The sequence below is a fragment of the Vulpes vulpes genome, chromosome 7 (assembly GCF_048418805.1).
Source record: "Vulpes vulpes isolate BD-2025 chromosome 7, VulVul3, whole genome shotgun sequence".
Lineage (NCBI taxonomy): Eukaryota > Metazoa > Chordata > Mammalia > Carnivora > Canidae > Vulpes > Vulpes vulpes.
Window position 1 is genome coordinate 110,985,714 of NC_132786.1, and position 22,969 is coordinate 111,008,682.

The following is a 22,969-nucleotide window of genomic DNA, read 5'->3' on the forward strand; positions in this document are numbered from 1 at the left end:
TAGACAACGGAACCTCAATAGAGGTGACTGCTATCTTTTCTGATAAAAGATGGAGAACGCTGGTCGTATTTGGGGCTTAGCAAGATGGGTGGCTCCTCTGGTTTTCATCTTCAAAGGCTCACCTGCTTGGTTGGTGTCGATCTACAGATAGTTACTCACCATGTTGCTTTCATAGTGAGGTCTAGTTGTCCTTTTGCAGCACTTGCCATTGGATCAGGAGGTGGCAGGTGGGAGGCAAAGATGTAAACCTAATTGCTGAGTGGACCTGCCGAGCCTGGCACCTGTGAGTTCCCTCCATTTGAGAGTGTGCAGAGTCCTGCTCTCAGACCAACCACAGTCACTCATGCATGCCCATGGTGTGGGACTTTACCCTTTACAGGCTAATCCCAGATTCACTGATGGGACTGGATTCGGACATGCGGACCCTACAAATCCATGCAGCTTTGTATGTTTGCAACCTGCTGTCCCGTCACCTGCTCCGAGGGTTTGCGCCGTCTTCTCTTCCACAGCAAGCTCTGTGTCATAGTGTAGTTTCCTGGGTGAATTTATGTCTTACGAGATGAAGTCTGCAAGTCTAAGATCCTTGTCCAGTCGTCTCTGCAAGCTCCATATCTTCAGCGAGAGGTCTGCAACCTTGGGACTTGAGTAGGAGTCAGGCTGGAGTTTCCTGTTTATAGTTTGGGTTGTTAACACTTGAGCTAGCTCCCCCTAGAATGGAACTCCAAGTTCCAAAACATGATTCTCCCAGAGAGTTTGTCACAGAAGGTCAACCCTCTCTATAAAAGACATCCTAAATAATCATTACAAAAACACATTTTTCCCTTTGAAAGGAATGTACTCACATTTGAAAATCTAGAGTCCTATAGACATTAAGACCTGCTTTTCTTTGTGACAAAAGGAACATTCTCTCTAATAGAAATATCCTGCTGTCAAACGCAGCAATGTGTGTGACAGTACAGGAGGTGTGAGAGGGAAGGATCTGGGATTATCTCACTTTTGCTTTCAAAAGTCTCAATGAAATATGCCTCCCCATCCTGGTTGCTCCTGATGCTGGTCATTTCCTCCCCCTTTCAGTGAGGCTAGCTCCGAAACCTTGACACAAGCCTTAATGTTTATACTGGGTTTTGGATGTTAGCTCCCTTGGCTTCTGGAAGCTGAGTCTGTTGAAAATTATGTTTTTCTTTTAAGGACAAAGGCCTTATTGTATGTACATGTCGTGTAGTGTAATGAGGGTTTTTTTTTTTTTTTTTTAATGTTAAGTAATGGGTGGTACTAACCAAGATCTGCCAAAAGAGAAGTTCAAAGGTAGGTCTGTAACCCGAATGGCAGTTTTAAGGTTTCACGCAGGTAACTCAACAAGAGAAAATGAGAGGTTGGGACAAGAGGCATCCTCACTGACCTCATTGTGTTCCCCAAACGCCCCCTTTGATGGAGTAACCGTAAAACGACTCTGGAAGAGGACAGTGATGATGCCTCAGAGATACTTCAAAGAGAATGACCTTGATAATAAAAATAATAGAGATGACAGTTGTTCCATTTTAACTTACAAAAGCAAGCATTTCCAAAATACCTCTTGTATTCTTGGTCAGATAAATAGGTTTTGGCTGGATGGTTTTTCATGGTTGCTGAGACTGTCAGGCATAGGCTGAGCATCTTACTTTCAGAGCCTGTGGGGTGGGCCTCTCTGGTTGTGCTGCTGGCCCTTTCAGCTGTGAGTGACCTCAGGAAGGTGGTTTCCAGCCACAGAAAGGAGGCATGAAAACCAGAGGGCCCAAAGCTGTTCTTGTATTTCTTTGGGCCTCAGTGAGAGTCATTTTTAGAATCTTTATCTTAATTTTTTTCCCTTTCTCTATAAATATTGCTTTTTTTTTTTTTAGCCAATCCTTCCTAGGTTCCTCTTTGAGAAATCTGTGGGCCCCAGCAATAGCATTAAGGTTTCTTTAACCCCTCACTGCTTTCTTTATAGTGAGCAAAGGAATGAGATTTGCATCCTTTTTCATATTTATTTTTAGAACGTCTTATTGGACAATACCTGGGGGATTCCTTTTCTATTTTATTTTCTCATTAAGCAGAAGTGTTTGAGGCAAGATATGACAATTGCTCCCTCTTGGGTCAGAGGCACCTGCATTGTGTTTGTGGTGCTTGAAGCTTCTGTCTCTGGTAAATCCTAGCTGTGCGGTTTGACTGCCTCTTTCTATCCCTTTAACTTTCAGAAGTTCACAAATCCTCGAGGCTCTCCCAGCCTGTTGGGTCTCTCCTGCTTTGTGGATTTGTAGTGTAAAAGTGGTAGCATCAAGACATTTCACATAGCAGTGTTTCTTGGTCTGGGGCGGGGGGGTGGGGGGAGACACCATTCTCTAAATGAGAGGACATGAAAGATTAATCAGATGTTCTCCCACTTGAGAGTGGTCCTGCCAAAACAGTTTAGGGTCTCACCACGTACCTGTGTTTATGCTTCTTGCTGGGAACGGGGCCTATGGCAATTAGGATGTGGCGATTTCCTGTTTTCAAGCACTTGTGAAATAATGGTTCTGTGCCCAGTGGGACCCACCAGAGGTGAGCTCCCAGTCCCATTAGCACATAGGTGAGCACTGAGATGGAAGTTCCTTTCCCCTAAATGGTGACTCAAGTCAGAATTTGGGGAAGAGTTGGATAGCCGGTGGGGGGTCGGGGGCAGGGATATGCCCTGTTTTCATTAATCCATTAATCCATTAATTCATTAATTCTGTTGTACGAATTAGCCATTCTTTCTTACTCGAATGTTCTGGAAATGCATGTACCAGAGAGCAGTGATTTTCTTTTTCTTGTGAGTGTGTGTATGTGTGTGTGTGTGTGTGTAGGGGAATACTTGGGATTTATTAAAAACATACACTTTTTTTTCCTGTTTTGTATGAACCATACACTGGACAAGGGCAAATAGAAGCTTGCTTAAGGTAATTTACACACAATTTGGCCAGGTTACAGACATATAGTGTTCCCAGGTTTTGGTGTTTGATTGATGCATATGAAAATCTTGATATTTGGTGTCGACTTACAGAAACTGCAGTTTTTGGGGTTCAACCTAATACATTCTTTGAGCATCTTAAGGCTTTTTCACTGGAGAGAGTTACTCTGACAGGTTATTGCAATGTAGCTGAATGAGGGGACCTTTAAATTAAGGGGGAATTCACACCGGGTTCATAAACTAAACATAAAATGTGATGATGTAGGGAAACACAGCTCTCAATCTCTGAACCCCCAGCTCTGAATTCATGGGCTCTTCTGTACATCCTCAGACCCCTTCTGATGGTAGTAGGGGTAGAGAGGGAAGCAATATTCATTCGCCTTCCTATCAGTGAGAGGGAACACATGACACAGTGTGCGCTCTGCAGCGAACATGGGAGCTGAGTTGCAGGACTGAAGGAGGAAAATGATTGATGGTCACTAAGCTCAGAACATATATATTGAGCATTTATGTTAATAATGGCCTGAAGCACCATGAGATTTGAAAACCTTTTAAAAAAATTAACAAAAAGATTAAATTATGTTCCAGATAGTTTTGAAGTTAGATATCTTTGATTGCTCCAGAGTTCTTTGCAAATTGGTGAACTTAGGTAAGCTGTGGATATTAACTCTTGGTTGGAATATTTGATTAGTCAGAACCAATTATTATTCTTTGTGATATGTTATATAAATATGTATATATATATATACACACACACATACTATATATATATATTTAATATAACATTTAGTTAGTGGATCTAGTATGCAAACTACCATCCATCACTAGAGTCTGAAATAAAAGTGTGAACATGGGATTGAACCAGTAGTAATGTGGTGTGGGGGGAGGCCCTTAGAGTGGAGGTTTGGCCACTGGTGACAAGGAGCAGACAGTTGTGTTCCCATGGCTGGAGGCCTCTCCCTCTTCTTGGTCCTCACTTATATACTTTGACATGACCCCTTGTCTTATGTCACACTAAGAAGTCAGTGGTAAGGATTTTGCCTTTGCCTCTCAGTTTGTAATGTGTATAAATACCACAAAGGAGCTTGTTAAAAATGCAAATTCAGGGGTCCTCCTCCCCAGATTCTGACTCTGGTGGAGACCAGAGAATCTCCACTTTTAAAAAAGATTGTATTTATTTATTCATGAGAGACACAGAGAGAAGCAGAGACACAGGCAGAGGGAGGGAGCAGGGAGCCCGATGTTGGGACTCGATTCTGGGACCAGGATCATACCCTGAGCCAAAGGCAGATGCTCAACCGCTGAGCCACCCAGGCGTCCGGAGAATTTCCTTTTTTTTTTTTTTTTAATTTTTATTTATTTATGATAGTCACACAGAGAGAGAGAAAGAGAGGCAGAGACACAGGCAGAGGGAGAAGCAGGCTCCATGCACAGGGAGCCCGACGTGGGATTCGATTCCGGGTCTCCAGGATCGCGCCCTGGGCCAAAGGCAGACACCAAACCGCTGCGCCACCCAGGGATCTCCGAATTTCCATTTTTAATAACTCTTCCAGTGACTCTAGGCAGGGGCCAAATTTTGAAAAACTCTTCCCAACTGAGGTTAGTGGAAAGAGAAGGATGTATAAACATAAACATAAATATAGGTAAATTCCCCCAGTGGAGTGATATGTTAATTAGGGGTTAGGGACAATTGAAGTTCTCTTATTGGCATAAAACTTAACAGTAGGTCAGCTCTCATTTACAGAGTATTATTTTTGTGGGAGCTTTCACACAGTTCTCTCGCATATTAATGGTATTTATTGAAGTGCTGCTTTTTCTCTCCATGTCCTTTCTCTCTCAAGCCTCCTCTACTCACCCGATCAGAATTATTCATTTGTTCTTTGAAGACTTATGTTGGTTCCTCTTATTATAACCCTTATTCCTGCCTGCCCTGCAGTTTTGTTCATTATTTGTATGACCATTTCTCCTGTTGGACTTTTAGCTTCTTCACAACAAGAATAGTGTCTGACTTCTCACTACCATTGGAAGAGCACCTCTTCACAACTATTTTATGAATAAATACTGTGTTCACAAACTAGGGGTAGCCTGAACTTCAGTTTCCTCAAAGCCACACTGTGAGGTAGGGTAGGTAGGTTTCCTTGAGACACCGGTTTCACAGGTGAGATGATTAAGGCTCAGAAAAGTAACGTGAGACAAAGCTCACACTGCAAATGAGCAAGAGTTGGGACTATGATTCAAGTATGGGAATCCTGCACCCATCCCGGGTGGACTCCACTGAGATATCTTTCAGAGAATGTTTCCTGACCACAAGGGTTGAGAAAGGACCCCAGGGCCTGGGAGTGAGTGAGAGAGACCCAGCAAATAACTTCCCTGGGGATTAGGTTTTTAACAGTCCTTGTGGTCCAGTTAGGTAGAACCCTGACTGGTGCCGTTGGGTGGGACAGGCTGACCCCCTGGGCTGCTGCCAGCCTTTCCATGTGCTGAATTCCCACAGGGACATGCTCTGCTTTCTGTGGTCTTTCTGTGATGGGCAGCAGCTGCAGGATAAAGCTGATGTGACGTATGTTTGTTGGCTTCTTCAGCACGGGCCAACTAGATGTAGCAATTTGACAAAACAGCCAGGGTTTTCAGACTGATTTGCTGGGATCCAGCAGCATCTGGAGGAAACAGGCAGTTGATAAGGAGTTGAGGGCCAGGTGAGGTGGGGTTTAGAGACACCCCACCACAACCCCTTCTGTTCCCAAACCTTCATGATAGAAGTTGTTTCCTTCTGCTAACCATTTTTTTAAAAGATTTTATTTATTTATTCTTGAGAGACACAGAGAGAGGCAGAGACACAGGCAGAGGGGGAAGCAGGCTCCATGCAGGGAGCCCAATGTGGGACTCGATCCCAGGACCCCCGGATCGTGACCTGGGCTGAAGGCAGACGCTCAACTGCTGAGCCACCCAGGTGTCCCTGCTAACCATTTCTTTCCAGCGGGTACCTTCCTCATCCAGAACAGAACTGTTCTGGGAAATTTTAGTTCTTTTCTCTCTCCTTAGGCCGCCCCACTTGTGCCCACACCTTCCTTTCCTTTATCAGGGAGGGTGTAAAGTTGAGCTGTTGCCCTCACACAATTCTGGTCACATTGCTAAACTGTTTCCCACACTTTTAATGAGAATCCTTTAAAAAATTTTTTTTTTCCAATTGGCCTGGCATTCCATTGTTCCTGGGTTTCACCTTTATCATCTCCATCTTTATAATTTTTTTTTACCATGTTATTTTCTTTCTCTGTTATTAGCTCAGCATTTCCATGATGTCACCACTCCTCAAGTTTTCTGTCTTGTTTTTCTCAGTTTCAGTTTCTAATTCTTGGTTTCAGCCTGATAATGAAACGTACAAACAGAATTGCAGTGGGATGTTTGTCCTTCCTACATGCACCATGATGGCCGGGCTCGTGAGGGATGGAGTGTCCAGTGGGGAGCTCTCTGGAACACTCGGCATTGGACGAGCCAGTGGAAGGCCAGGGGGCAGGCCATTTGTGATAAAGAGTAAGGAGTCAAGAAAAGGATGGCCAGGGACAGCTAGAGGGCTAGCTTACAGCGCAGCCAAGTGCCCAGGTGGGGGGTTAGTAAATATTTTCCGCTAATGAAGATGTGCTGATATAGTTGAGCCTGGTGGACAGAATGCCTGGGGGAGCTTTAACAGCCTTCCAATATGTGGGAAGAAAATTCTTTGCTGAAAGGACAGAGAGGAGTACAAATCCCACAGTTGCAACATATCTTTAGCTCCAGCTCCTCCGCTGGCCTCTCTGCCTCTCGCTCACTTCCAGAGTGAGCCCCAAAGTGGTTGTGGGGTGTTGGCTCCCCTGCTTCTTGGCCGGTGCCTGCCTGCCTGCGAGTGTAGGCCTCTTCCCTAGATCCCTCTATCCTAGTTACGCTGCTGTAGATGAGATCACACTCCCAGCTTTGAGCCACATTTGCTGGGATCAGAAATTGAAAGCAGGGTCTGACTGTGCACTCTATTCATCCCAGGGTTTGGCTCTAGGTCTTAGTATAACCGAGAAGAAAAACTTAAAGGATTTGTCCCTTCCTTTTCTTTCCATTACTCCTAAGGGTTAATGTTCTCTCCCTCCCACACTCTTCATAATACTCAGGTAGCCTTTGGTCATTAGGCTCTGGTGGGTCTGAGCCTTGTTGGTTGGGTTATTGGTCCTAGAATTTTCCCCTGGCATTCTCAGCTCTTCTAGCCAGTCAGAATTTTCCTAAACTTGAGTCTGTTTCCTCAGAGATGTAGCTTGGCATGCACGGTATTTATTAGCAGTAGGGGCAAGGAGCATCGGCAGTGGTCCAGACAACATCTATTGTGAGCCTCAAATGGCTGACAGTGACTGGCCCATCCTGAAATATCCGGATAGCTAGGTATCAGGCGTGGTGGCAGGTGCTGAGAGAAGGTGACCTCTGGTGGTCACTGGATTAATGTAGTAATCTCAGGTAGTGATTTAGTAGGGGTGTGTGTGTGTGTGTGTGTGTGTGTGTGTGTAAGGATTTACATGTATAGTATTCTTTCAGCATTTGCATGATGGATTTATAAGAATTTCATTTATATGGCTATTCTTTCCTAGACCTTTTTCCGCTGGGTCTTTCATATCTCCTCAAACTTCAAATATTAGAGGGCCCCAAGATCCAATCAAAACATTCTCTGAAAAAAAAAAAAAACCACAAAAACATTTCTGTTTACTTCTGACTTTAGGTGATTTTATAGAAATTCATGGCTTAAAAATCATCAATTGGTTGAAATTTCCCACATTTATGTTCCCAGCTCTCTCACCCTTCAAGGGGTAGACTCTTATTTGATGTGCACAATGTCTAGGAAACATTGCTAACTGAAGATGGCCCAAACAGGGATCTTTGTCCTACCCCTCCCCCAAGTTTAGTCTTTTCCAGCCAGCACGTAAGCCACATTGTTCCATTTTCCCAGGCCATCAGCCAAGGGGTTTTTGATTCCTCTTTCTCTTACACCCTATATTCAACCTATTAGCAAATCTTGACAGCAAAACCTTGAAAATATATCTAAGAATTTCTGACTGCCTCCATGACCACTTTTGGTGCTGGAGCATATACCATCAACTAGTGCCCATTTAAAAGTATATATATCCAGTGTTTTCACTTATTTATGTAAAACCTTCTGGTGGCTTCTCATCTCACTTGCAACATAGTATGAAGTATAACGGTGGTCTGCAAGGCCTTCTATGATGTGGCTCCTGATACTGCCTCTGGCCTCCTCTTCTGGTGCATCCCTCCACCCCTCACTATGCCCCAGTCCCACTTCTGGGCACCCAGCACAGATAATACCCAACACCCTCTCAACAAGGGTGTTTGTGTTTATTTTTTTCTGTGCCTGGAACACACTTATCAAATATATTACCTGTTCTCATCCCCTCACTCCAGTCTCAGAGCACATGTTTCCTTATTAGAGGATCAGAAAGATTGGGGGAGGAGTGGGACAAAGATCCCTGTTTGGGCCATCTTAAGTTGGAGATGCTTCCTAGACATCTATGTGCACACTCGAATAGGAGTCTTCCCTTAAAGGGTGAGAGAGCTGGAACATAAATTTCCCATAAATGTGGGAAATTTCAGCCAATCGATGGTTATATGAATATCTATAAAATCACCTAGGGTAAGAATGTAAACAGAGGAAACGTCCTGATTGGACGTCCCCAATCAGGACGTCCCCAATACACATTGTCATTCTGTGCCCTCGTCCCACTTCATTTTCTCCAAAGTCCTCATCAGTGCCTGTTATCACATGACTACTTGTTTCCTGTAGGTCTCCCAACTAGAATATCAGCCATGTGAGGATGTAGAACCTGATGTTCATGCTGTACCCCCAGGGCCCGAGACATGCTGGCCCAGTCAGTGCTTACCTGTCAGATAAATGAGTATGTGCTATTTGTGTTTAATTTTTTGATTCAATAATTTGAAAATCCAACTAATTCCAATTGCCAAAATTAAATCATGAAATTTCATTTCTACTCTAAATTCTGCTCTCTCTCTGTAATGATGACTTGCCTTTGTTACAGCTCACATTACTTTGCACATCAAGTCTGATGGTGGGGAAATTGTACAAAGACATTAAAAGATGAAAAGCTGTTTTCAGTGAGCAAAACATAATCAAAGTAAAATACATAATTATAAGCAATAATAATTATAAAGCAAGGTTTTTCCTATAGAAAACTATTTTTAAAAATAGCTATCACTACTCATACTTTATAGCATGGTAATGATCAGTTTTGGAATATAAATTAAAACTCATATTATTTGATACATTACCTAAGACATTTTATAGATGCAAGACCAGCAAAAGCGTGTTAAATCTTAAAATTTCAGAGAGCAAGGAAAATGTGGCACGAAATATTTTCCCATGGTATACATAAAACAAACTGTTGCACTGCTTACCATGCTGAGCCATGTCTCTGTGCCTAAGTTGCAGTGCACTGGAATGTTCTCCTTGAAGGAGATTCCTGTTGTGGGTTGTCACATCCCAAGGTGCTGACATATAGAGGTCAAATTCTGTCTCGGTGAGATAATTGTATCATAGAACTTTTTAAAGTCTCATTCGGTGGCCCACATAGTAGCTAAGGAACCAAGATGAGTTGGGTGATCTCAGGGAGTTTGTGGCAGTGAGATTTGGTCAAAACTGACCTTTCCCTCCTCTGAACTTAAGAAGAGCACCATGTGCCACTCATGTTGCAACATAGGAGGTGCTTTTGCCGTGTTTATGCTCTGGCCCCTCTCCCTCTTGGATTGTAAGCTCTTCTAGGGCAGAAGATGTATCTGATTCATATTTTCTATTCCCAGCAAAACGTGGCACAGTGCCTGGCCGGCAGCAGGGGCTCAAAAAATATTTGCTAAACAGATTCATGGATTTTTAGTCAGATAGATTTGAATTCCACACTGCAAATGTTTAACCTGCAGAAAAATCCAAGTTTAGAGCCAACATGTCACGTCACATTTCCTAAAGGCCATTTGTTTTCTGTTGACACTTTTGTCTTATTTTAGATGTTAAAGATTTCCAGAAGCTGTTTCATGGCGAAACTTTTAAAGACCAATTATTAAGGGTAATAATCATGATTGACCCTTTCTTTTTAAAAATGGGGCACATGTTGTGAATCCCTTTAGCAGCAAGTTTATGTCAGTGATAGTTTGTGGGTAACTAGTCACTCTCGTTATAACGCCTTAATCAAACGTGGATTATATGTAAAATTTGCATTTGTTGATTGTTTAATGATTTTGAAAATGAAAGCTAGTGGATTAAAATTGCATTCTAAGCCTATGAAATAAATCTGTGGTTTCTCCAGTTCCTTCTGACATCTGCATGTGGCCCTTGGGAAAGCCTTGGTGAAGAGAACATGCTGCTAATGGCCCCAGTGAATGAGTCAGACCAACCCTAGCTCCCAGGACTGTCTTCATATGGGAATGCTGTCTGGGGCTGGCTTCTTCAGTTCCAGCCGGCTAGAGGGCCCCTGCTTCCCTTTGCTGCCCTGCCTGATGTTCCTCGGGCTAACTGGACACCCTCTGTAGTCAGTATTGATGTGAAGGCGACCAGGGAGCAGGGATCTTTCCAGCACCTGATGCATCACAGCCCTTGCCGTTATCCGGAGGCAGGACGGTAGGAACCAGCTCTAAAGCCTGCCACCCCAGGGGTCCCTTTGAAAGCCTCTGTGATTGCTGGTGGTCGGGGTCAATTGTGCAGATGTCTTTAAAAGTATCTCACTAGTGACCAGAAAGTTACTATGTCAAGATGACAGATGGACTGTGAGCAGCCCCTCCGCCCTGCCTCTTCCCTGTGATGTCAGCTCCATTTACTTGTCAAGAGCAGGTATTTTTGTAGCTCCCAACAGCGCACGGGCTTTCATGGGCAACCTGTGAAAACGCTTCTGTTCTGTTCTCTGAAAAATCTGCTCAGTGGCTTGTCATTGACCCACAGGAGTGAGGGGTGTTTGAGGACCTGGTGAGTCCCACCCACTGTGGGTGACGCAGCAAGCGGCATGTGCTCACGAGGGAGACACCTTTCAGGGCATGCAGACGAGGGTTGCCACCACTAGTCACCCAGGCAGGACCCCAGTGGGGTCCAAGACACTCCATTTCCATATTTCGGACGTCTTCATTCTTGGCAGAGAATCACCTGTGTGCACGATCAAAAGAGTTCCTTGAGTTCTCAGCCGCTCTGTATGGCCAGGGAGACCACCTCTGATACGGCAGTGGCTCACAGTCAGGTCTCTAACTCTTCTTTCTGGACATCATACTGCAATTTTCCTAGGGGAGTTGCTCCAATTTTATTATTATCTGGAATTCCTTCACCTTCACTCCTCAGCCTCTCCAGTCCCCCTGCCAAACTGGTAGGGGGTCTCCATGCTGTACCCCACAGGGTAGGAAGCCGGCTTCTCCCTCTGCGTCATAGGTCTTGCTGGTGGTTGGAGTTGGGCTCCCATCATCTGGAGAGTAAAAGAACTCACCAGAAATGCATACAAGTGTTCATAGAATTTTCTCTCCCCTTTCCTTTTTGTTTTCTTTTCGGGTGGAGGACGAGCGGATTCCTTATTCTTCATGTGCCAAAGGGCGCACAGCATTGTGAAAAAAATCAGAGGTGTTGGGAGGGCAGCTGGACCACCCGTGTGTGAGGCTGTGCTGCTTTGCAGGACTCCATCCCCTCTCGGCCCCTGGTCAGGAGAGTCGGTGGACATTCACCCTGTAGCATTGGCTCCATCCCACGTCCCAGCTGTTTGATTCCCTTTGGGTTGGGGAGGGGAGAAGAGTGGGCTTGAGAATCGGGGCAACATAAAGAAAGGATGCCCACATGTACTCCTCTCAGTTCACACACCTGGCTCCTGTCCCCTGGCAGCAGGGGGCCCGACTCACCTTCTGGTTTTCTGTTCTGCTTCTGGGAGCCCGAGTTGTCAGAGGCTCGTGCGTGACAGGGTCCAACGTGCTAAGTCACTGGCTGCTTTGTGTTCTGTCCATTACAGTTACATGAATGTGGTGCTGCCAGCAGACCCCTTGCTTATACGATGTACAGTGTAATAAAAACCAGGCAGTGCTACTTTCTTTGGGCTACTATTTTTATTTGGTGGTTATTTCTTTTGTGTCCTGCCATCTCTAATGTTTTGGTTCTATTTCAAAATATGATTAAACAGAATGAGGAGCTGTTTGACACTGCCCTGTTTTAAATCAGAGTTGTACTTGAGTAGCCGGGGCATTCTAATGGCCTGTGTTTCTTTGTTCTGAGAGTTCCTTGAAAAGGCACAAAAAAAAAAAAAAAAAAAGCCAGACCTAAATCCTTAAACAGCATAGGACCCGAAACAATCCCTTCCAACAACCGAAAGCCCATTAAAAAAGAATTGAAATGTTAGGTAAGTTAAATATAAAAAGGCCTCCTTATTAATCCCCCGTTGCTTCTACTGGCACGTGTCATATTTTCAAGGTACAATATCAGGAGAGCACTGTCATTTAGTGATGTATTAGGGCCATATATCATCAGAACATCGTCTTTGTAGAGGATGTGGGTACTAAAAGACACGATTCTGGCCAGACGGAACAGCAGGGGGTCTTACTTCTTTTCTTCACCCCCCCCCACTACCCCTCCTGCCATTTTCTTTAATCTCCCTCTGTTTTGTGTTGCAGAGAAGTGAATTTCTTCATGGGATATGACTTGTTGCAAAATAATCGGGGGGCCCCAGTGGGCTTCATAAAGTCTTTTAAATGGCTGAGCTTCAAGAGCAGCTTTGTTCAGAGTTTGCACTGTTAGCTGGGCCGGGGAGGGCCGCCTTTGCCAGGGTCCAGGTCTCTGGGGGAAAGGCTTGCTGAGCCTAGACAGGAGGAAGAAAGAATAACACCCCCAGATGTAGTGCAATGAATTGTGTGATGTCCTTGCAAGATGCTTTCCCATTAAGGCTCCACAAATATGTTCTTGCAAGGTATTTTTACCTTGAGACCCCAAATGGATGGCCTCCGGAGGCTGCCAGCCTCCCGGGAGGGGAGAAGCACCCGCCTGCTCAAATCTAGGAAGAACTGAGAGGACCTGGAGGCTTCGGATCCAGGTTCTGATCTGTCTTGGAAATGACCAAGCCTTCGGAGACTGAGGCTTGTTCTGAGTTTTGAGCCAAAGACTTAATCTGTCTATCTTAAAATGCACTATTTTTACTCGTGTGTTCCAAATGAAGCCATAAACCACTAAGGTTTATAATGGTCTGAAAATGGGGAGTGCTCAGCATAGGCAAACATTTAGATTCCTAGCGACGAGGAAGAGATGGCTCATCTTAGGCTCTAAACCAAGCTATGCGGCAAAGTGATGAGATCACCACCTCTGGTATCAGGGAGTCCTGCCGTTGAGTCTCTGCCCTGACTAGCGAGGTGTAAACCTGGGTGAGCCATTAACATTCTCTGCAGCTCAGATTTCTTCTTTTTTTTTTTTTTTAAATTATTTATTTATTCATGAGAGACACAGAGACAGAAAGAGGCAGAGACACAGGCAGAGGGAGAAGCAGGCTCTCTGCAGGGAGCCCGACTTGATCCCGGGTCAAGAATCACACCCTGGGCTGAAGGTGGCACTAAACCGCTGAGCTACCCGGGATGCCCTGCACCTCAGATTTCTCATGCACAAAATAGGGATAAATCGGTACTTTCCTGACACTGTTGCAAGGGTTATAAGGGACACAGCACACAAACCAGGTTCAGCATAGTCTGGCAAATAGCAGATTTCTATAAATGCAAAGTGCTGTTATTCTTAATAGTTCAGCAACCTGCTCCGACAATTATATGCCACTTCATTGTTGGTTAGCAATGGATCAGTTCTCTTGCTTTGGCTATGGAAGGGATTTGCAAAAGTGGTGGAGGTTGGGGGGTTCAGAAATAGCTGGAAATGCTCATTTACATTAAAAGCAAGGACCATTGACACCTGCCATCTTTTCTACAGACCTTAGACACCTCCCACTTCTTGTACCTGCCTTAGGACCTCATTCGATTGGGGAAGAAAAGAGGTCTTGGGAAACCATTCTCTTGGCCGGGAAGTTTGAGTCATTTCCCCTACCAAACACCCCTTCCTCACCTTAGGAATGGTTTTGTTATTTTTTTTCCCCCTTTCTCTCCTTTTTTTTTTTTTTTTTTTCTACTTTCATTGAACTGAGAGTTATGGTTCAGCCTCATCTTATATACTAAAGCTTTGTAGTGGACCAAACTGCCTTTTATTTTATTTTATTTTTTCTTCCAGCTCACTCTATGCAAGAATTATGGGGAAGTCAATTGTATGATCAGTAATAAAGAACAAGCAAGTAAAAGCTTAATTAAAACAATAAATCATCAATCAAATTTAATACTGCCACTGGCAACCACTGAACTATCTCAGTCCCCACCACCCTCCCAGTGATTATTTTCTTGAAGATTAAGAACAGATTTTGTCCAAAGGAGACAGGCTGGAGCAGGTACAAACTTGTGTTGTCTTCTCTATGTGTGTTCATACTCACTTGCAAAGGATTTCCCCTGACCGTATGTTCCAGAGAGAAAACACTGTACTTTATGTCCCATTTATCAAAGTCACTGACAAGCAATGGAACCTGCCCCTTCTGTCTTTTCTTTCAGCCTTTGCCTAAATCTCTGTGTTCTAGAACCGTGACATTTTGCAGTCAGGTCTGTTTGCCCAAGACTCAGTTCTGCCCTTGTATGGCACCTTTGAGAGGTTACCTTATAACAGGGCAGGAGACCTTGCATGTCTGACCCAGGAGGCCTCTTTCCGGAAAATTTCCAGACTGGCTCAGCTACATGCTAATCTATTCCTAAAATCTCAACAGTCGAATAGGACTAACCTAATTCTAATATGATACACCCATAAATTTTAATGCTGTGCCTTAGCAACTAACCTCCCTGGCTGGCCCCTTAATCCAGGCCTGGGAACCAGGTTCTGTTCCCAGGTCCACTGCTAGCTAGGTCTTTGAGGGGCCTGACACTTAACTTTATTGTGTGCCATTCCCCCATCTGCGAATCTTAAGAAACCTGTGAGGATTAATGAAATAATGTCTGCAGAGCTCTTTAGAAGAAACGTGCTATGTAAACATGAAGTATTATTCTTCTGTTTATGAGAAGTTTTATAATATTGCCTAGGAGAAATTGTGACCTGCGTTCAAAAGCACCATAAAGTTCCCTTTGGCTCTTTCGGGGCTGGAATTGGGTTACAATGGGGGACTTAAGGAAAAGTTGACCTCTTTGACTTCACGCATGGGGAGACTAGAAATTCCACAGAGAATACATGTGCTGATGTCGGATCACCTTTCTCCTTGGGAAGCTTGACACAAGACATTTGTATTCCTAAAAAACAAATTCCCCTGTGAGCAATCTCGAGAGTCCCAGCTAGGGAAACATCATTGTGTCTTCAAATAAATTCAAATAAATTCACTGATAAAAATAAATTGATGAAGAGTCACAACGTCCTATCTGTGCTCCCCGACCATGATGGCTTTTGAGTCAAAGTAAAATTCTCACTTGATGCCAGAAGTTACACAGCATTTTTTTGCGTGACCTGCTAACGTCTGATGTCTGGTTTCCTCCAACACTGTAAAAGTTTCTGGAGACTAGAGGGGAAGCTTGTAGCATGATTTCTCGCTCCAATAGCACTGAGTATTATGGCACATGTGCCAGGTCTTTGGTTCGGCTGCTCTAGAACTTAAACTGCTGAGCTCCTGTACTTCTCAGGGTTGTCATAATGGGCATCCATCCCCTGACAGTAGCTAATGATAAAGGGAACAGACTATGCAGGGCTAATATGGGTTCACCCCCATGGATGTTTGCATTTTGGTGGGCGGATTCTTGAAGGCAACACAAGCTATAAGCCCCACCCCAAATAAGACTGCAGTGATGATATGAGAGCGGGGTGGGGGTGGGGTTTGCATATATGGAGGAGAACGGGAAAGCCTCCAGGGTTCCTAATTTAAGCAAGAGAGCCACTGTCCCCTCTTCATCTCCTCTATGATACTACCTGGCCTGTGGGCTTCAGTGACATATTGAGTGTTGTTTATTTGGGCAGAAAGAAGTACGACTACTTCTCGGCCTTCTTGATCTTCTGGGAAAGGATCTGGCACTTCGAATTTGCTGGTTTGCCAAATGACAGCTGTTTGCCTCCAAGGCAGGCTCTGCTTCCATTAGTGACAGGGATTGAGGGAAGATCATGCCATCTTCTAGAGGAAGAGACTCGTGTGGCCTGTCCCCTTCCTAACACGGCCGTGGGGTCTCGGCAGGCAGGGCACCAGATATTTTTGTTTTTTATTCTTATTTCAAGAGATCTGCGATGCTCTTTCAGAGTCTAAAAATAGTTACCTGCCCACTGACATTTCTCCCTGGTCAGTCTCATCATATTAGCTGCTGTGTTTTTTTTTTTTCTTTCATTATTATTTTCAAAATATAAATGAAAGGTCAGGTAATACTTTCCATATTTCATAATAGGATTGGTCCTGGAAGATTCTTAGAAAAAATAAATATATATATATCTTCAAGACATTGGCTTGAAATAGGACAAAAGCATGCGAAAAACATCTTTTTTTCCCTAGTTGCAGAAAGCGGGCGGGGAAATCTCACGGTGGTGACCTGCTATCGTCTCTACCCCTCCGGCCCCCTTCAGTGAGAGATGGGGACCCTCCACATCACAGGCTGGAAGGGTGGGAGCCGCTCGCAGGTCTCACATCCCGATGCTGGAGCCTGGGCGCTCTGTGCTGCCACCTAGCGGCGAGCCTCGGGCACAGCAAGCCGGCGGCCCGAATGCCGTTTGAGCTTGGCGGTGGCTGAGGCTGTGGTTTGGCTCCGGTCCTTAGAGAGCTTTGTTGCCAGCCATGTAGACTTTTCCTTTTTTGCTCCCTATGCCCCTCCTTTTAGTTTTGCATGTTGGCACTTCATTTCACGTGCCCCCAGAGGCTCTGTCTGGGGTCTTGATATGTTTGGGCTTTCAGGGAGGAGGCAATCATGCAGACACCTTGACAACAGGTAAATCATAGGCTGGCTGACCCTAGAAAGTGATAAACGCCGGGAGACAAGAGACTGAGAATGAAAGACGTGTTAAGGCTTATTACTCTTAGACACTGGTTAGATCCTTTTATTTTTTTTTTCTCCTCCAGTGCTTTGCTTTTTTTTTTTTTTTTTTTAAAGATTTTATTTATTTATTCACGAGAGATACAGAGAGAGAGAGAGAGAGGCAGAGACACAGGCAGAGGGAGAAGCAGGCTCCATGCAGGGAGCTTGATATGGGACTTGATCCCCGGTCTCCAGGATCACATCCTGGACTGAAGGCAAGCGCTCAACCGCTGAGCCACCCAGGGATCCCCTCCAGTGCTTTTCTACCACTATCTCTGCTGCATAGATTTGGGGGAGATTCAGACTCAAGCTGGAATCTCTGGAAAGTTCGTTCAAGGATGCCAGACTGGCTTTCAGAGGTATGACAGGCACAGCTACCTGTCAGTATCCAAAATGGCATAACTATCCTCATTACCAGCAAACAGCTGGCATCTGTGGACCTTCCCAGGGTTGGTGATGACACAGCTCCGTGGGGGTTATTCTGCTCCCGTTGGAGAGCTCACGTCACACGTGCCAGACGGCAGGGAAGGCACCAGTCTCCCCTGAGGCCTCCGGGCCAGGACACTGTTCTGTTCCTGCCTGAGTGCCTGAAAAGTAGCAAAGTGCAGCATTTAAATGATTGCCTTTGGAGTCAGACAGACCTCTATTTGCATTCCAAATCTGCCTTTTCTGTGACCCTGGGCAAGTTTCTTAACCTTGGTTCCCCATCTGTAAAATGGGGGTAATGCGGATTTTTTTTCTTTTTGAAATAATGCATGTAAAATTCTTAGCACAGAGAATGTGTTTGGTAAATATGAATTGGCACCAGAAAAGGTTTCTTGAGTGAAAAAGTGAACCAAATGAGCCATGGCCTTGCTTCAGAGCAGAGGACACTTGACATGCAGGGGGGACTAGGAGGCCAGGGGGACAAGGAGACCAGGAGGGATGGGCTCCTGCAAGCACGGCTTTGTGTGCCACTTCTCACCAGAGCCGCTGGCTGGAGCCCGGTGTTTTTGTCTCCTGGCAAAATCAGTGAAAGCGAAGCGAGTGGTCTTAATTAACCTGTGCTTAAATTTACTCTGTGGCTGCTGGACTCAATTAGGGAGACAGAGGAATCAGCCTCCTACCAGCAATTCTCTATAGTTTTTCTTACTTTCTTCGAGGGCCTGCGATTCTAAGCATATGCTTCATATCCATGCCAACCAGACACCGGGAAAATGATCAGATATGGCAGCTTGATAGAAAATATATATATTAAAAAAAAAAACTCCGAATGTTATTAGAAGGGGGGAAATCCCCCACTAAACTATAGCTAAAGTTTAGGTTTGGTGTGTGTGTGTGTACAAAAAAAATTCCAGATGTGAAGCTACAAACCATCTGGTTGGAATAACTTTTGTGCTGGACTGTAGTTACAAGCTATTTATTATGAATCTTGGGATCCTGTTATGGAATTTGACTGGCTCCCAGGTTTCTAACTTAGCAGAGTTCCTACGTTTAAGAAAGTGTGTGTCTTCGTATTGATCAGGCCCGGAGTTGTGGCTCACACCCTCAGTGACTGCCCTTCGAGCTCTGAACTCCCCACGTCTGAGGATTTCTCCCTTCAGAGAGGAGGTGCACTTGGGGATGGCCCTTCCCTGAAGCTGCAGCCAGGTCTGCATGAGCCGTGCTAACAGATGTTCTGCTTAGAAAGTGCGTTCACTTCGCAGACGTCTTGGGGGTGGAGGGAGTCGGTATCTAACCACGGCTTGCAGGAACTCTACTTTGCCAGATGAAGTCACTGTTAATAATGCCAAACAGCATAGATACCTGGTCACGGTTCACGATGACTTTAGTGGCAGTGGAGGGACACTATTAGTTTTTTTAAAACAGACCTCTTTTGATTTGAATTGTGACCATACTATGTCTTAGGTTTGTGATTTAAGAAAAATGATGGGAATTGGCTAAAGAGCGGTGCCTTGCGTGAGTGTTGGTTCCACCATCATTATGAAGGAGAGGGGGAGGAAGGAACTCTGGAGGGCTCGGAGCTGGGACACCTGGGTTCGGATTGTACACCTGCCATCACTGAGGGACTGTGGACAGCTCCCGAACTCGTCTCAGGGTCACCGGGACCAAGAAGGCTCTCTGCGGAGTAGCAGGCCTCAGCCCTGGCTGCACACTGGAATTCCCTGGGGAGCTTGCGAAACCGTCTGGGCCTGGTCCTTAGGCTCAATCAGACCTGAGCTTCAGGAGGTGGGAGACGGTGCTAGTCTTTGTGAAGTACCACACTGGGGTCCAGATGTGCAGCTTAGGGTGAGGACCACAGGGTCGTAGGAGTAAATGTGGTTAGCCCCATGAGAGCCCTTCTCACATAACAGACACCAAAAAGGGGGAGAAAGAGAGAATGGATTGCTCAGGTTTTATATCTTTTCTGAGCAGCAGTTTCCTTGTTTATAAACGGGGGAGAGTAATAATACTTATCTCACCGAATTTTAATAGGTAGGAAAGCCATGGCACCTGGCATACAGAAGAAAGTTACTGAAGCTCAAATCTTGTGAAGTTTGGTGACATGTATTTTCGGGGCGCATATATCCAGCCTGTGTATAAACAGGCATATCCATCACGTTTGGATCTTCCCCGAGACATTTTAACAGCTAACTTTTCAGGACAAAACCGAAGATGCAAATACTCACCACACTTCATTAGCATAAGTGCTAATATAATGCAGCTGTCCCGTGGCTATAAAACACTGACGACTGTGTCTCTGCTTGGCATGGGGAATATTATTTTTTCTCTTACTGAGCTGATTCAATACTCAACTTTGTCATTATTTGAGTTGGAACTTTAGATTGCTGCATTTTAATGCACTCTACTATTAGGGATTGTTGGACGGCTGTGTGCAAATATTTTTGTTCTCACGATGCAGCCCTGGCCCAGGTAGCCCAATGGGCAAAATATGATTTACACAAATATTATCGTTTCTATAGTGTGTACAAAAAAGAAACCTTAGACCAGAGCGGGAGAAAGCCGTCCTCTCGGCATTCGGTTATCTAGGTTATGTTGGTTTCTAAAGAGGGGCCTTTTCATCCCCTCTCATGTACCCCTAATCTCAAAAGTCCTGTGTTTCTGGATGAATGTTTCTGTTCCAGAGAGAGCAAAATGCTTTCATGAGTGTTCTTGCCAAGATGAAGGCAAGATAGGAAGAGGGAGCCTAACAAAAACCTCAGGCCTGTGTCAGGATTTGGGGGATTCTGTTTGGAGTTTCTTTCAAATGTCTCTTGTCTCTTTTTGCCTAGAACAAGGAAGTGACCTGTAAGAGAGAGAAGTGCCCAGTGCTGTCGAGAGACTGTGCCCTGGCCATCAAGCAGAGGGGAGCCTGTTGTGAGCAGTGCAAAGGTGATTTATGTCTTGGCCGCCTTCTCTCTGGCTGCTGCTTTGGGCATTTTTATTTCTCTTTTTCTCACCTTCCTCTTCACTCAGCTCTTGGCTGGGGTGCAAGTGGGTGTTGGGAGGGAAGCTGGTGTGTGTGTATGTGTGTGTGAGTTTGGGGAGGTCGGTAGCCACGGGGGCTCTCCCAGTGGGGGAATGAAAGCACGGTGGACATCTGCATATTTGGTACTTTGTAAGGCAGGTTGCTGAAATGTGACAGGGAAGATGCAAACCTGATGCCTGTGTATGTTGGTACGCACATGCGCACAGCTTATTTTTATCAAGTTTGGACAGTTTTTCCAGGCTGCACGCTTGCCCTGCCTTACTCTGCCAGAGAGTCTGAATTAAGCCCGGATTTTATCATTCTGGCCCCTATTAGTTTCTTTCTTTCCTTCCAAATTGAATCAAAGTTCCTTCTCTTCTTGCCTTTGAACCTTTCTAAAATATCTTTGCCCTAACTTCATTTTCCACAGCCCTTCAGCGCATGCTCTCTCTCTTGAACATGTTGTTTCTCGTGTAGCCTCTTGGCCTTGGCTTGGGGCTCTCCTCCCCACCTGTTCAGATGCTGCCTGTACTCAAGACCTCCAGCCCTCATTTGTCCCTTCCCCTCCACAGTACTGTGGCACACAGAAGTCCACAGAGATGCTTCAGTGATGTGTTTTTCCTCCTTCATTTGCATTCAGTAAGTCATTAGTTCCTTGCGGCCCGGAGCTGGGTCATGTTCCAACATTGCCTAGTGTAGGTGTGGATAGTGCCTATTAGAGTGGGGCCCTCAGGAGGTGCTGTGAGCATCATAGCTCAGGATGTGGGCTGTGGAGTTCCACTGCCATGCCAGCATCCAGCCGTCCTGGGTTGCAGAATGTTTGCCAAAGTTTGTGTCCTTGTGACCTTGTTTGGAAAGAGGGTCTCTGGAAGTGTAAATTGTTAAGTCATGCTGGATGAAGGTGGCCCCAAATCCAATATGACTAGTGTCTTTATATCAAGAAGAGGAGACAGACCCACAGAATTCAACCATATTTTGAGAGAGGCAGATGTAAATACCTGGGCCCTATTCCCTGGGACTCTGATTCAGTTGTTCTGGGGAGGGGGGTAGGGATCTGTCTTTTTAAAAAGCTCCCAAGAGATTTAGTGTGCATTCTGGATGGAAAAGCCACTAACCAAGATTTTGACCTAGTACCAGGTGATTTGTATCCCCACAGAAGAATATACACTATTTTTTTTTTTTTGATGGTGGAGAGGCTTAAAGAACCATCAAAACACTCTACAGATACCAGGTCAGCTAAAGCCCATTAAAAAAAAATTCTTTTGGCTGAAGTATAGTTGGCACACAAAGTTACATTAGTTTGAGCTGCATAGCATAGTGGTTTGCCAACCTGTTTATTATGGTGTGTTCGCAAGTGTTCATCTCTCATCATACAAGTATACACTATTACGGTGCCATTGACTCTATCCCTTATGTGTGCCACTTATTTCCATTTCTTATTCATTCCAAATTTTCTAAAGCCCACTTTTAATGACAACCCATGGGTCCCAATATTGAACAAAGATCCTGTGAACTTTCCGAAGCACACTATTATATAAAATCCACATTCCAAGAATTAATGCCTAATTGTTTGTTGATAACTACAGTTATTGTAGTAAGTTATAATAATTGCTTGTTAAAAAATTAAAGACAAAAAAAGCAAAAGAAAACCCAACAGAGACAGAGGTTAGAGTTATGCCACCACAAGCTGAGGAGCACCTGGAGTTACTAGGATGTGGGAGAAGGCAAGAAAGGGCTCTGCTCTAGAGCCTTCAGATGAAGTGTGGCCCTGCCAACACCCTGATTTTGGACTTCTGGTCTCCAGAGTTATGAGAGAATAAATGTCTGTTGTTTTAAGCCACCAAGCTTGTGGTGATTTATTATGGTAGCCCCAGGAAAGAGAATACATCAACATTTTTATTTGAGCAGGTGGAGACTTGGAATCTCTTGTGTCCCCCAGTTCACTCCTATGAGATGGGGATAATGATTGTGTTGGAGAGAATTGAATGAGAAAGTCCACTCAGAGTGCTTAGCACAGTGTCTGGTGTGTAAGCATTTGTTAGTTAACGCAAGCGTAGTAGGTGTTCTTTAAATACTTGTTGGGCTTGACTATGAAAACATACCCTCTGAAGCCTTTCGGAGCAGGGCCAAGTAGGGTGGATAATATTTTTTCGGATCCTTCTCAATAACCATTTACCTATCGCCCCCTTCCTATGAGTTGGGAATCCGATGTTTTACCCATGTGATTTCTGAGAGCTATCAAAGCAAGGTCTGAAATGGTCATTTGTTAGGAATCTCCCAAGCAGATGGTCAGGTAAAGTGATTCTAGGGAAAAACACATTAGCAAGCCAACCTATGTCCAAGTTACTGTAGTTTAACCTGAAAGAAGCTCCTCTTTTCATTCTTTCATTTTTAAACTGCTTATTTGCCATCTTCATCTTTTCAGTGATTAGCAAGGCTGCCTTGCCAATGAGAGGCCAGTTGGATACCATAGCATGGAAGCACCATGCATCAAGGGAGCATGCCCA

The 22,969-nt window shown here is 44.8% G+C and overlaps 1 protein-coding gene across 1 annotated transcript in view; it reads left to right on the top strand.

Moving 5' to 3' along the window:
• Positions 1 to 22,969, top strand: part of BMPER (BMP binding endothelial regulator) — a 243,167-nt gene that overhangs the window by 10,897 nt on the left and 209,301 nt on the right. The window contains exon 3 of the mRNA XM_026019115.2: positions 20,287 to 20,386. Coding sequence (XP_025874900.2) covers positions 20,287 to 20,386 — 100 coding nt within the window. The remainder of the gene's footprint in view (positions 1 to 20,286; positions 20,387 to 22,969) is intronic.